Source organism: Leucoraja erinacea, chromosome 39 (genome assembly GCF_028641065.1).
Source record: "Leucoraja erinacea ecotype New England chromosome 39, Leri_hhj_1, whole genome shotgun sequence".
Lineage (NCBI taxonomy): Eukaryota > Metazoa > Chordata > Chondrichthyes > Rajiformes > Rajidae > Leucoraja > Leucoraja erinaceus.
In genome coordinates this window covers 2399922-2415036 of record NC_073415.1, presented here as the reverse complement: position 1 = coordinate 2415036, position 15115 = coordinate 2399922, and the positions used below count along the sequence as shown (strand labels likewise).

At 47.0% G+C, this 15115-nt stretch overlaps 1 protein-coding gene and 7 non-coding genes across 11 annotated transcripts in view; 2 read left to right on the top strand and 6 right to left on the bottom strand.

Annotated features, from left to right (window-relative positions):
* Positions 1-416: 416 nt before the first annotated feature.
* Positions 417-489, bottom strand: trnav-cac (transfer RNA valine (anticodon CAC)). The gene has a single exon. It is a non-coding gene; the product is annotated as a tRNA-Val (tRNA).
* A 1662-nt stretch (positions 490-2151) lies between these two features.
* Positions 2152-2223, top strand: trnaw-cca (transfer RNA tryptophan (anticodon CCA)). Its single transcript has one exon. It is a non-coding gene; the product is annotated as a tRNA-Trp (tRNA).
* A 657-nt stretch (positions 2224-2880) lies between these two features.
* On the bottom strand, positions 2881-2953 carry trnav-cac (transfer RNA valine (anticodon CAC)). The gene has a single exon. It is a non-coding gene; the product is annotated as a tRNA-Val (tRNA).
* Positions 2954-4660: 1707 nt separating this feature from the next.
* trnav-cac (transfer RNA valine (anticodon CAC)) lies at positions 4661-4733 on the bottom strand. The gene has a single exon. It is a non-coding gene; the product is annotated as a tRNA-Val (tRNA).
* A 2164-nt stretch (positions 4734-6897) lies between these two features.
* trnav-cac (transfer RNA valine (anticodon CAC)) lies at positions 6898-6970 on the bottom strand. Its single transcript has one exon. It is a non-coding gene; the product is annotated as a tRNA-Val (tRNA).
* Positions 6971-11892: 4922 nt separating this feature from the next.
* trnav-cac (transfer RNA valine (anticodon CAC)) lies at positions 11893-11965 on the bottom strand. Its single transcript has one exon. It is a non-coding gene; the product is annotated as a tRNA-Val (tRNA).
* A 1308-nt stretch (positions 11966-13273) lies between these two features.
* Positions 13274-13345, top strand: trnaw-cca (transfer RNA tryptophan (anticodon CCA)). Its single transcript has one exon. It is a non-coding gene; the product is annotated as a tRNA-Trp (tRNA).
* A 1055-nt stretch (positions 13346-14400) lies between these two features.
* LOC129714584 (tigger transposable element-derived protein 1-like) overlaps positions 14401-15115 on the bottom strand; it is a 4040-nt gene continuing 3325 nt past the window's right edge. For 3 of the 4 annotated variants that reach the window (XM_055664308.1, XM_055664309.1, XM_055664307.1), the window contains exon 2: positions 14401-15115. This exon is cut by the window's right edge and continues 792 nt beyond it. In XM_055664308.1, the coding sequence (XP_055520283.1) occupies positions 14646-15115 (470 nt within the window). In that variant the 3' untranslated portion in view covers positions 14401-14645. The other variant, XM_055664305.1, reaches the window with a different exon arrangement.

Sequence of the window (15115 nt, the reverse complement as noted above, 5' to 3'; positions counted from 1 at the left end):
TGTGTCTTTCTTCAGAGTAATTCAACAACTGGAGATACTGTCATGACCACCCTTCATCGGGTAAGGTCATAATGTCATAAGTGATTGGTGTAGAATTAGGCCATTCGGCCCATCAATCCTACTCCGCGATTCAATCATGGCTGATCTATCCCTCCTTACCACATTCTCCTGCCTTCTCACCATAAACTCTGACACCTGTACTAATTAAAGATGTATTTCCCCAAAGTACACTCAATTCACAAAACAAGTACATAACACATTTCATACATGTGTCACCATTCATAGCACATTTCATTTAGTTTGTTCGAAATGTATTGCATATTTTTGCTGGAAAGTGTCTGGGTGGTAATCGCAGAGGTGCATATGAGCGGCAGAAGACGCCTTCATGTGCCGACCCAGAGCAGGAGCGAAAATTATGTTCCTGCCCAGGCTCGAACTGGGGACCTTTCGCGTGTGAGGCGAACGTGATAACCGCTACACTACAGAAACCGCCACGAACATTTACAGGCATCACTTGCATATGGAAACTGGGGAAATGTTGGAGGAACCTCTGTAGGACGGTTGTAACTGCAGATGCTGGTTTACACCACAGATAGACACAAAAAAAGCTGGTGTAACTCAGCGGGACACACAGCATCTACGGAGAGAAGGAATGGGTCGAGACCTTTCTTCAGGCTGAGAGTAGGGGGAAAAAGGGAGACCAGAGATATCCTAGTGAGTCAGGCGGCATTTGAGGAGGGAATGGACAGGTGACTTTCCTGGTCGGGTCCATTCTTCAGACAAACATTTCCAGGGCAATAGAAGGAGGAAACACAGGAAAGGTTGTGGTGTTTGGAGTAATATGTTCACTTTTGGTCACCCATCGAGAGACAGGATGTCCTTTAACCGGAAAGGGTGCAGAGAAGATTTACCAAGACGTTGCCAGTACCCTGGGGCCTGGGCTCTCAATAGTCAATAGACAATAGGTGCAGGAGTAGGCCATTCGGCCCTTCGAGATAGCACCGCCATTCATGGCAGATCATCCACAATCAGTACCCCGTTCCTGCCTTCTCCCCATATCCACTGACACCGCTATCTTTAAGAACCCTATCTAGCTCTCTCTTGAAAATATCCAGAGAACCGGCCTCCACCGCCCTCTGAGGTAGAGAATTCCACAAACGCTCAACTCTCTGTGAGAAAAAGTGTTTCATCGTCTCCGTTCTAAATGGCTTACCCCTTATTCTAAAACTGTGGCCCCTAGTTCTGGACTCCCCCAACATCGGGAACATGTTTCCTGCCTCTAGCGTGTCGAAACCCTTAATAAGCTTATATGTTTCAATAAGATCTCCTCTCATACTTCTAAACTCCAGAGTGTACAAGCCCAGCCGCTCCTCTCAGCATATGTGAGTCCCGCCATCCCGGGAATTGACCTTGTAAACCTACACTGCACTCCCTCAATAGCAAGAATGTCCTTCCTCAAATTAGGGGACGAAAACTGCACACAATACTCCAGGTGTGGTCTCACTAGGGCCCTATACAACTGCAGAGGGACCTCTTTGCTCCTATACTCAACACCTCTTGTTATAAAGGCCAACATACCATTCGCTTTCTTCGCTGCCTGCTGTACCTGCATGCTTACTTTCATGGACTGATGGACAAGGACCCCCAGATCCCGTTGTACTTCCCCTTTTCCCAACTTGACGCCATTTAGATAGTAATCTGCGTCCTATTTTTGCTACCAAAGTGGATAACCTCACATGTATCCACATTAAACTGCATCTACCATGCATGTGCCCATTCTCGAGGGAGTCCATGATTTTATTCCTTGGAGGCAGGACGCCGTGGGTTGAAAATCAGGAGGGAATAGATATGGGGAATGTAGGGCAGGAAAATCAAACACCAGAGGACATGGGTTTAAGGTGAGAGGGAAAGATTTAATAGGAAACTGAGGATAAATCTTTTCACACAGAGGGTGGGTGTATGGAACAAGCTGCCAGAGGAGGTAGTTGAGGCAAGCACGGGAACAACATGTAAAAGGAATTTACATAGGTACATGGATAGGACAGGTTTAGAGGGATATGGGCCTTACGCGGGCAGGTGGGACTAGTGTAGATGGGGCATGTTGGTCGGGCGGCATTTGTAGGGGCTTACTGTGATGTCCGTTCAGGTGTGGACCTCGTGGCGCAACGGTAGCGCGTCTGACTCCAGATCAGAAGGCTGCGTGTTCGAATCACGTCGAGGTCACAATGATTTCATGTATTTTGTTCCATGCAAACAAAGAGAGTAAAGAGTTTGCGATTCAGGGGTCTCCCTGGGACCGCGCGTGGGTTTCCTCCAGCTTCCTCCCTCTTCCCAAAGATGAGCAGGGTTGAAGGTTTTTTGTATGGACAAAAATCTTGTAAAAGTAGTGTGGTTTTTGCACTCTTTTCTGGCAACATAACGTCACAGAATCCCTTCTTCACACCGAATGAGATCGGCTGGGGAAAGCTGGAAGAGTGGTGGGGCGGGGCAAGGCCTGGTAATTGATGGATTTAAACCAAAGATAGACACAACAAGTCCGACAACATCTCTGAAGAAGGGTCTCGACCAGAAACGTCAGCCATTCCTTCTGTCCAAAGATGCTGCCTGCCCCGCTGATGTACTCCAACTCTCCGGAGATGTCTGGACAAAAATCTCCAAATATGCTGCCGGATCCATTAAGTTCCTACAGCATTTGTGTCTATAATCGTGTTTCATGCCATGCCACGTCTCTTCTTCGCACAGACGCAGGGAGTAAGTCTTTGTAAACAGCAAATATATTGCATATTTTTTGCAGGAGATATCTGGGCAGTTATTGCAGAAGTGCATATGAGTGGCCGGAGACGCCTATAGCAATCAAACCAGAGCAAGAGCGAAAAATTATGTTTCTGCCCAGGATCGAACTGGGGACCTTTCGCGTGTGAGGCGAACGTGATAACCACTACACTACAGAAACCGCCACGAACACTCACAGGCACAGGCCTCTGAGACCTGTACTAATTAAGAAGGATTTTTACCCCCCGAAGTATACCCAATTCGCTAAATGTGAAAGTACATAACGTGTGTCACCATTCATAGCACGTTTCATTTCATTTGCTCGGAATGATTATATTTTATCAACATGCCATCAACTTTTTTATTTCACCTAGATTCCACGATCGGTAAATGGGAGTGTGTTTGTACAGGGCTCAACTCTGTACCCCAGGATCATGTGTGGGAAGGAACTGCAGGTGCGGGTTTACACGGAGGATAGACACAAAGTGCTGGAGTAACTCAGCGAGTCAGGCAGCATCTCTGGAGAGAAGGAATTGGTGACGTTTCGGATCGAGACTCAGTTTGAAGAAGGGTCTCGAAACGTCACCCATTCTTTCTCTCCAGAGATTCTGTTTGTCCCGCTGAATTACTCCAGTAGTTTGTGTCTAAGACAGAGTTTAACGTCTGAAAGGTAAAGAGGGAGTTATCGATAGAAATAGAAACATAGACATAGAAACATAGAAAATAGGTGCAGGACTAGGCCATTCGGCCCTTCGAGCCTGCACCGCCATTCGATATGATCATGGCTGATCATCCAACTCAGTATCCCATCCCTGCCTTCTCTCCATACCCCCTGTTCCCTTCAGCCACAAGGGCCACATCTAACTCCCTCTTAAATATAGCCAATGAACTGGCCTCAACTACCTTCTGTGGCAGAGAATTCCACAGATTCACCACTCTCTGTGTAAAAAATGATTTTCTCATCTTGGTCCTAAAATACTTCCCTCTTATCCTTAAACTGTGACCCCCTAGTTCTGGACTTCACCAACACCGGGAATCATCTTCCTGCATCTAGCCTGTCCAATCCCTTAAGAATTTTATAAGTTTCTATAAGATCCCCCCTCAATCTTCTAAACTCTAGCGTTTACAAGCCGAGTCTATCCAGTCTTTCTTCATATGAAAGTCCTGACATCCCAGGAATCAGTCTGGTGAACCTTCTCTGTACTCCCTCTATGGCAAGAATGTATTTCCTCAGATTAGGAAAATTCTACGTAATACTCCAGGTGTGGTCTCACCAAGACCCTGTACAACTGCAGTAGAACCTCCCTGCTCTTATACTCAAATCCTTTTTCTAAATTGATAACAACGTCTCCTTACAGTACTTAGAGAGTGGAAAACGGCGAGGAAGACAGATCGAGTATGAAGTGTGGATGAGTTGGAAGTAGTGGTTAGACACACAGATAACATGATGAATACATGTAGGAAGAAAGTGCAAATGTTGGTTCACTCCGAACATAGACACAACATGTTGTAACTCAGCGGGTCACGAAGCAGGCGAACACAAGGAATTGTAAATACTGGAATCTAGAGCAAAGAAAATAACAAAGGAAGCATCTCTGGAGGTCGTGGATAGGGTCGGGACCCTTCTTCAGACTGATTGTCGTCGGCTGGAGAAAGGTGGAAGAGAGGTGGGGGCGGGACAAAGCCGGGCAAGTAATTAGGTTTCGTGGGGGGGACGCGGTGTGGAAATAGTCCTGTCCTTCGTACAGCCACAGGTGGGAATAAGTCTTTGAAAACGGCAGGTGTTGCATTTATTGGCCCTGAGATGCATGGGCGACTGTTGTAAAGGTGAATGTGAGCGACCCGGGAAACGCATTCGGGTGACAAAGTGGAGCAGGAGCGAAAATAATGTTCCTGCCCAGGATCGAACTGGGGACCTTTCGCGTGTGAGGCGAACGTGATAACCACTACACTACAGAAACTACAACTCACGGAGACACCAGTGGGTAAGTGCTGGAGTAACACAGTGGGTCAGGCGGCATCTGTGGAGGGAATGGACAGACAACGCTTTGGGTAGGAACCCTTATTCAGAGAGAAAGGAGGAAGCAATCACAGTTCCTGGATTCAGTCTGCCGGTTCGATCCTAACCCTGGGTGCTGTCTTTGTGGAGTTTGGACGTTCTCCCTGTTGACTGCTCTCTGTGAACTGCCCCTAGTGTGTAGGGAGTGGATGAGAAAGTGGGATAACATAGAATTTGTTTGGACGTTTCGGCCCAACAAGTCTACTCCGCCATTCAATCATGTCTGATCTATCTCCCCCTCCCAACCACATTCTCCTGCCTTCTCCCAGTAACCCCTGACACCCGTACTAATCAAATTAATCAGACGTCAATTGGTTCAATAGCCATCAGGCTGTTAAACCCTACAACCTCCAAATAAACTTGAACGACATAGACTTGGTGACAATGGTTTTGTCTTTTTGCACTATTATTGTTTGTTTGTTTTTATTGGTATGCATATGTATAATATAAATATATACATTTATAAATATATATCTATATATATATATATATACACACACACACACAAATATATATATATATATTTGTATATATATATACACACACACATATATATAATATATATTATATACATATTATATATATATATATATATATATTATATATTATTATATATTATATATTACGACATATTATATATACTATTATATATATGTGTGTGTGTGTATGTGTGTGTGTGTGTGTGTGTGTATGTATGTGTGTGTGTATGTGTGTATGTGTGTGTGTGTGTGTGTGTGTTTGTGTGAGTGTGTGTATATATATATAGATATATATTTATAAATGTATATATTTATATTATACACATGCATGCCAATAAAAACAAACAAACGATAATAGTGCAAAAAGACAAAACCATTGTCCCCAAGTCTAAGGTACACGAAAATGCTGGAGAAACTCAGCGGGTGCAACAGCATCTATGGAGCGGAGGAAATGGGTGACGTTTCGGGCCGAAACCCTTCTTCAGACCCCAAGTCTATGCCATTCAAGTTTATTTGGACACACACACACACACACATATATATATATATATATAATAAACTTTATTTCGGACTCAAGGTCCAGACATTACATAAAAATACATTGCATATAAAAACATTATAAAATACATATATAATCTTACACACAATATATATATGTGTATACACACACTGGGACATATGACAATAAAAGGCTGTTGATTCTTGTCTCTTGTTAATGTGAGCGAGCAGATTTAGGAATAAATAGTGGAAGAACTAAATCGATCGTGGTTCAAGTTCATTGGATCATTTGCCAAACCTAGTGAGAAACATTCCTTGCAAAATATGCCCCCCCCCCCCCCCCCCCCCCGTCACCCAAAAAGATAGATTTTCAGCGTGACAATGGGAAGGGCTGGGGTTGGGAAATACTGAAGTCAAATGGTTACAGTTCACGAGGAGGATGGGTTTCAATCCCTATCGTTCGATACATTCCATTGCCTTTACCCCTGGACCATCTTGTCTGTTCTCCGTTTAGGACTATTATTTGAGAATTCTTATATTCTCTCCTACATCATACATGTTTATACTTGTGTTCTGCACAAATTCTACTTTCACTTGGGTTTCTTGGTCATTGTTATTACAAGCCTCGATCGTTCCCGATCCCAAGTCTCTTTTCTGGCAACATAAAGTCACAGAATCCCTTCTTCACATCGAATGAGATCGGCTGGAGAAAGCTGGAAGAGTGGTGGGGTGAGACAAAGCCTGGCAATTGATGGATAATTGTGGTTCATGTGTAGGGAGGAACAGCAGATCCTGATTTAAACCAAAGATAGACGACAAGCTGAGTAACTCAGGGGTCAGGCAACATCTCTGGAGAAGGGTCTGAAGAAGGGTCTCGACGTCACCCATTCCTTCTGTCCAAAGATGTTACCAGTCCACTCCAACTTTTTTTGTAACATCTCTGGAGATCTCGGGACAAAGGTCTCCAGAGATGCTGCCGGACCCATTAAGTAATTGTATTGCTGGAAGATGTCTGGGCGGTTATTGTAGAGGTTCATATGTGGCCGAAGACGGCCTTCAGGTGCCAACCTAGAGCAAGAATGAAAATGATGTTCCTGCCCAGGATCGAACTGGGGACCTTTCGCGTGTGAGGCGAACGTGATAACCACTACACTACAGAAACGGCCATACACAAAGATACTTGTGTGTAAGTGTTCAAGTTCAAGTGAGTTTATTGTCATGTGTCCCTGTATAGGACAATGAAATTCTTGCTTTGCTTCAGCACACAGAACATAGTAGGCATTTACTACAAAATAGATCAGTGTGTCCATATACCATAATATAAATATATACACACATGAATAAATAAACTGATAAAGTGCAAATAACAGATAATGGGTTATTAATGTTCAGAGTTTTGTCCGAGCCAGGTTTAATAGCCTGATGGCTGTGGGGAAGTAGCTATTCCTGAACCTGGTTGGTGCAGTCTTCAGGCTCATGTACCTTCTACCTGAAGGTAGCAGGGAGATGAGTGTGTGGCCAGGATGGTGTGGGTCTTTGATGATACTGCCAGCCTTTTTGAGGCAGCGACTGCAATAAATCCGCTCGATGGAAGGGAGGTCAGAGCCGATGATGGACTGGGCAGTGTTTACTACTTTTTGCAGTATTTTCCTCTCCAGGGCACTCAAGTTGCCGAACCAAGCCACGATGCAACCGGTCAGCATGCTCTCTACTGTGCACCTGTAGAAGTTAGAGAGAGTCCTCCTTGACAAACCGACTCTCCGTAATCTTCTCAGAAAGTAGAGGCGCTGATATAACCATATAACCATATAACCATATAACAATGACAGCACGGAAACAGGCCATCTCGGCCCTACAAGCCCGTGCCGAACACATTTTCTTCCCTTAGTCCCACCTGCCTGCACTCATACCATAACCCTCCATTCCCTTCTCATCCATATGCCTATCCAATTTATTTTTAAATGATACCAATGAACCTGCCTCCACCACTTCCACTGGAAGCTCATTCCACACCGCTACCACTCTCTGAGTAAAGAAGTTCCCCCTCATATTACCCCTAAACTTCTGTCCCTTAATTCTGAAGTCATGTCCTCTTGTTTGAATCTTCCCTATTCTCAAAGGGAAAAGCGTGTCCACATCAACTCTGTCTATCCCTCTCATCATTTTAAAGACCTCTATCAAGTCCCCCCTTAACCTTCTGCGCTTCAGAGAATAAAGACCTAACTTATTCAACCTTTCTCTGTGACTTAGTTGTTGAAACCCAGGCAACATTCTAGTAAATCTCCTCTAATGTACTCTCTCTATTTTGTAGAGTAGAGGCGCTGTTGAGCTTTCTTGATAATTGCATTAATGTTCTCGGACCAGGAAAGATCTTCAGAGATGTGCACGCCCAGGAATTTGAAGCTCTTGACCATTCCAACCGTTGATATGAACGGGGCTGGAAAAGTGCTGGAGTAACTCAGTGGGTCAGGCGGCATCTGTGGAGGGAATGGACAGGCAACGCTTTGGGTAGGAACCCTTATTCAGAAAGGAAGGAGGAAGCAATCACAGTTCCAGGAATCAGTCTGCCGGTTCGATCCAAACCCTGGGTGCTGTCTTTGTGGAGTTTGGACGTTCTCCCCGTTGACTGCTCTCTGTGCATTGCCCCTAGTGTGTAGGGAGTGGATGGGGAAGTGGGATAACATAGAATTTGTTTGGACCTTTCGGCCCATCAAGTCTACGCCATTCAATCTTGTCTGATCTATCTCTCCCTCCAAACCCCATTCTCCAACCTTCTCCCCGTAACCCCTGATACCCATACTAATGGCATTAATAAAACGTTAATTGGTTCAATAGCCATCAGACTGTTAAACCCTACAATCTCCAAATAAACTCTGAACTACATAGACGGGGGCAATGGCTTTGTCTTTTCGCACTATTATTGTTTGTTTGTTTTTATTGGTAAATGCATATATTTATATACACACACTGGGACATATAACAATGAAATACTGTTGATTCTGTTGGCTCTTGTTAATCGGAGCGAGCAAATTGGGGAATAGAGAGAGGAAGAACTAAATCGATCGTGGTGGCATTTTATTTCCAAATTCATTGGATTAATCCACAAACTTAGTGAGAAACATTCCTTGCAAAATCGCCCCCCCCCCCCCCCTCAAAATAAAAGAGAGAATTTCAGTTTGCCAATGGGAAGGGCTGGGGTTGGGAAATACTGACATACTGAAGGAGGGACTTGAACTTTATTTCGCCTTCCATCACAGTGAGGAATGTGTAGGAGTCACTGTGGTGGATGTTCAGGTTGAAATGTGTTTTTGAGTGATCTGTTGCTTTTAATTGTATGACTGACCTGGCCAATGAAATTCCTCGTATGTTGCAAAACATATTTGGCGAATAAAGTGTGATTCTGATTCTGAAAATGGTTACACAAGGAGGATGGGTTTGAACCGCTATCGTTCGATGCACAATGGATTAGCATCCCGTTGCCTTTGCCGTCTGTTCTCCGTTTAGGACCATTATTTGTGAATTCTTATACTCTCTCCTATATCATACATGTTTATACCTGTGTTGCAAATTCTACTTCCACTTAGGTTTCCTGGTCATTGTTATTACAAGCCTCGATCGTTCCCGATCCCAAGTCTCTTTTCTGGCAACATAAAGTCACAGAATCCCTTCTTCACACCGAATGAGGTCGGCTGGGGAAAGCTGGAAGAGTGGTGGGGCGAGACACAGCCTGGCAATTGATGTATAGTTGTGGTCCATGTGTAGGGAGGAACAGCAGATCCTGATTCAAACCAAAGATAGACACAACAAGCTGAGTAACTCAGAGGGTCAGACAACATCTCTGGACAAGGGTCTGAAGAAGGGTCTCGACCCGAAACCTCACCCATTCCTTCTGCCAGTCTACACCAACTTTTTTTGTAACATCTCTGGAGTCTCTGGACAAAAGTCTCCAGAGATGTTGCCGGAGCCTCCAGCTTTAAACAGCAAACGTATTGCATATTTGCAATATATTGCAGAGGTGCATATGAGTGGCCGAAAATGGCCTTAAGGTGCTGTAAAGGAAACTAGACTTCGTCCATAGTCCTTTAACTAAGTCTTTATTCAAGCACTAATAACACACGTTCCAGTACTAACCACAACTGGTCTACACACGTACTGGAACCTAACAGGGAGGGAACATGCAGACACTACAGTTATACTATAGAATGTGGGAGGGACGATATCTACATCTACATCCCCTTCCCGTAAGATAAACAGCAGCAGCAGGTAATTATACAGACCTGCACATAATAACAATAATGGTCAGTGAACATCCCAAACTAAGCATAATCACCATACCGATCAGGGGCCCGCACAACTCTGCCAGAGCGGGTCCGTACAGCACCCTCACTCCCCTCTCCCAAAGGCAAAGGCAGCGAAGATCGGGGGGACGGAACAGGCAGTAAAGCAGGTCGTGGACTAGAAACCGGCGAGGCAAGAGATGAACTAGAAGGGGAGGATGAAAAAGGAGAACTGACAGGAGAAGACCGTGGGGAAAGAACAGGAGAACCGAAATCAGGTTTCACAGGAGCAGGTTGGGTAGGCGCAGGAACGACAGCAGGGGCACATAATCACAGTCCAAAACAAAAAACGATAAATCACCAGACGTCTTCTGTAGCTTGCAGTGGAAAGTTACCCTCCCCACAGGAGTCAGCTCCTCCCCACCGTAGGCTCGCAGCACTGAGCGATCAGCAGACAGTTGCTCATTATTTCTTATCTTGTGGAAGAGCTTTGTTGAAATTACACAGACCTTCGCACCAGTATCCAACTTCGCAGTGAAGGTCTTGTTATTGACAGTGACTAGCACCGATGGATCGGGGAGTCGAGTCTGGTTGTGCAGCAGAGCGTAAACACTAGCATCCCCCCCATCGAAATGCTGGAGTCGGACTCGAGGGCGGAATCCTCTTCAAGCTGAGCCACATTCCCACGGGAACGGCAGACGGACGCGAAATGGTTAAGCTTCCTGCAGTAGTTACAGGCTTTTCCGATAGCAGGACAAGCAGCCTGTGGCAAGTGACCATATCCACAATTAGGACACTTTCTGGCACCCTGGGGGGTGGGGGCAAAATGGGGGCGAGACTGTGGTCTGGAATTGCTAGGTGCCCTTCGCGGCACGGACAGGGTAGCCACAGCGATGGTGCGGTTCCCAGAACCTCTCTCCCCACTGACCGGATTAACGACCTCAGCCAACCGGCAGGCATGCATAGCTTCATTTAGCGTGAGGTCAGGTTTCTGCATTAAATCAGTTCGCAGCTTTTGATCAAGCATTCCATTAACCAGTATGTCCCGCGTGAGCTCGTCACGCAACTCACCAAAACGACAGCGCTGCGACAGGTGGCGGAGGTCAGCAATGAAACATTCCACCGGCTCCCCAGGCTGCTGCTTGCGGGAGAACAAACGTGTCCGCTCCAAGATTCGATTTGAAGGCAGGTCACAGATCTCCGTAAACTTTCTCAGTAGACAGGCAGGGTCGTTAGGAGATTCAGCAGGCTCAACAACCTGGTCAGCCGCGTCCATAACTGCTGGACGGTATTCAAACGAGTTAGCCCTCCTCATGGCATCAGGACCAGCGAGATTCAGCAGCAAGGATGCTCTGAGAGCAGGAGGGTCATTGTGGTGTGCGATGTTCACATAATGATTGTAGTCCATTACAAAAGTCTCCCATCGCTCCGCGATGTCAGCATCAAAAACTAACGGGGAAGGCTTGCGACACGATGAAGCCATCCTAGCACACACTTACACGAGAAACTAAATTAAAAAAATCCGATAAACAGAGGCGCAGATTTACAGGGTCTGACACCATGTAAAGGAAACTAGACGTCGTCCGTAGTCCTTTAACTAAGTCTTTATTCAAGCACCAATAACACACGTTCCAGCACTAACCACAACTGGTCTACACACGTACTGGAACCTAACAGGGAGGGAACATGCAGACACTACAGTTATACTATAGAATGTGGGAGGGACGATATGCTAATGAGGTAGTTACATATATGGTTGCATGCATAACCATCTACAGGTGCCAACCCAGAATAAGAGTGAAAATGATGTTCCTGCCCAGGATCGAACTGGGGACCTTTCGCGTGTGAGGCGAACGTGATAACCGCTACACTACAGAAACCACCACATACACTCATAGTACACAACTTGCACATGAGAGCCGGGGAAATGTTGGAGGAACCTCTGTAGGAGAGTTGTAACTGTAGATGCTGGTTTACACCGCAGATAGACTTAAAAAGCTGGCGTAACTCAGCGGGACACGCAGCATCTATGAAGAGGTAGAAACAAAATGCTGGAGTAACTCAGCGGGACAGGCAGCATCTCTGGAGAGAAGGAATGGGTGACGTTTCACAGGGGGCCGCGGAACGTTTTTGTAAGTGGGGGGCTGAGCGATCACTGGTCACTGGCCTTGGGGGTACCCGGTGAGGGAGCGGAGCGACTATTATCTTAGTTGTTGCTCGACCTCCAACAACTGGGGGATAATACAAGCCACCCCCCAACTCAAAAAGTGGGGGGATGTATCTCTCTCTCTCCCTCCCTCCCTCCCTCCCTCCCTCCCGGGGCCGACTGACTCTGTCTCTCTCCCGGGACCCACGGGACCACCCTCCCTCCCTTCCGCTCGGCGGCTAATCACAGCGCCCCGCTATATGATCTGTTGTTTTGCCGCGCTCACTGTGCGCTTGTTCTGAGATTCTGGATGTCGGGGGTCGTCAGAAGAAGAGGAAGATACGCCTGCTGGCCGGATCATTTCGGGTTATGAAGCATGTCTCGCCAAAAAAAATTGGAGGGGCTGCAGCCCCCCCAGCACCCCACAGCGTCCCCGGTTCCGCGGCCCATGTTACAGGTCTAGACCCTTATTCAGGCTGAGAGCCAGGGAGACCAGAGATATCCTAGTGAGTCAGGCGGCATTTGAGGAGGGGATGGACAGGTGACATTTCTGTTCGGGATTCTTCTTCAGACAAACATCACCAGCGCAATGGGAGGAGGAAATAGTGGAAAGGTTGTTGGAAATGTTTGGAGTATTATGTTCACTTTTGGCCACCCTTCGAGAGAAAGGATGTTCTTTAGCTGGAAGGGGTGCAGAGAAGATTTACCAAGACGTTGGGGGCCTGGGGGGGGGGGTTATACTTGGAGCGCGGAGGGGGGGGGGGGGGGGGGGGGTGGATATGGGGAATGTAGGGCAGGAAAATCAAACACCCGATGACATGGGTTTAAGGTGAGAGGGGAATGATTTAATAGGATACCGAGGGGAAAACCTTTCACACAGAGGGTTGTGCGCGTATGGAACAACATTTAAAAGGAACGTAGACAGGTACCTGGATAGGGCAGGTTTAGATGGATATGGGCCAAACGCGGACAGGTGGGGTTAGTATAGATGGGGGCATGTTGGTCATTTGTAGGGGCTTACTGTGATGTCCGTTCAGGTGTGGATCTCGTGGCGCAACGGTAGCGCGTCTGACTCCAGATCAGAAGGCTGCGTGTTCGAATCACGTCGAGGTCACAATGATTTCATGTATTTTGTTATCAAGAGAGTGTCTTATTGTCAATATGTCCCAGATAGAACAATGAAATTCTTACTTGCATTATCAGCGGCGAGACCATTCAGGGCACTGGGTTTCACACTGAGTTGCACGTTCTCCCAGTGACCGCGTTGGTTCCCTCCGGGTGCTCCAGTTTCTTCTCTCATCCCAAAGACGTGCAGGTTTGTAGGTTAAATGGCCTGCTCTAAATTGCCACTAGCGTGTATGGAGTGGATGAGGACAAGATGATAACGCAGAACTAGTGTTTAAGAAAGAACTGCAGATGCTGGAAAAATCGAAGGTAGACAAAAGGTAGACGAAGGGACCAACTAGTGTGATCAGGCAACATGTCTGGAGATAGGGAATAGGTGAGACGCCACCCATCCATGTTCTCCACAGATGCTGCCTGACCCGCTGAGTTACTCCAGCACTTCGCGTCTATCTTCCGTGTAAACCAGTATCTGCAGTTCCTTCCTACACATGAGAATCAGTGTGAAGGGGTGATCGGGTGTTTGAAGTATTGTTCACCTGTCCCACTTGCGCGTCATTTACGAGACATCATTTACGCGTCACGGCGCACGTGACGCACGCATGACGTGTATTACCCGCGCATGGCGCGTGGTGAGGCATGGTGTCGTAGGCAGTGGCGCGCGGTCGCGCGCGGCGCCCCAGGATTTGGGGATTCACAAAATCTTCGCGTGCCCTACTATTGTGTTCATCCCTGGTCCGATCCTTTTTGGATGGAAGTCCGCAATCTTCAGAAGACCAGATCCCAGACAGTCAAGTCTAGCAACACAGATTAGAGTCATAGAGTGATACAGCGTGGAAACAGGCCCTTCGGCCCAACTTCCCCATGCTGACCATCATGCCCCATCTACACCAGTCCCACCTGCCTGCGTTTGGCCCGTGTCCCTCTAAACCTGTCCTATCCTTGTACCAGTCTAAATGTTTTCTATAATGCTGTGAAAGTACCTGCCTCAACTACCTGCTCTGGCAGCTCATTCCATACATGGACCACCCCGGGACCCTTCTTCAGACCAGAAACGTCCCTGCTCTGTGGAATGTGTGTGTTTTGAGAGACCGTGGTAATAAGTTACTGAACTTTATGCAAAACTTCGGTACACCCTGACGGGGACAAAAAACCTCAAGAGATACGCTTCCAAAGTTGTATTAAATATAGGAAAGATACTTTAATGCTACTCACAACCAATAATAGTACACACAAAACTAGAGGGGTATTAGTCGGAATGTGTGTGATGGGGCGGTGGTGGTGAAGTTATCTTACACAGAAGGAGTGGGGGGCTCTGTTTTGCAGATGAGAACAGCCCGGAGAGTTGTTTGTTGCTGCCGGCGTATCTTCTCCTTGTACAAGTCCTTGTAGCAGCTGACGGCGTCCTGCAGTAAGCGGCCGACCTTCAGGCTGCGCTCCCGGTTCGGGTCGTTGACGCTGAGGATGTCCACCACCTGGTCGATGTAGGTCAATGCGTCGGACAGGTGGTCGGTGGTGAGCTGGAGTGGGGCGGGCGGCGAGTCTGTGTCGTCCACCGCTTCCGAGGCTCGCTCTTGCTCCAGCCACACGAGGTCTTCATCGGACAGGTCCTCCTGGTTTGAGTCCAACAGCTGGATCACATCGCCCTCCACCACGCTGTGAAAGCCGGCCTCGTTGGCCAGCGCCACAATATCCCTGGTGATCTTCTCCACCGTCTCCGCTGGCGGCAGGCTCGTGTTGTTCGTGCAACCCGGCCAGACGT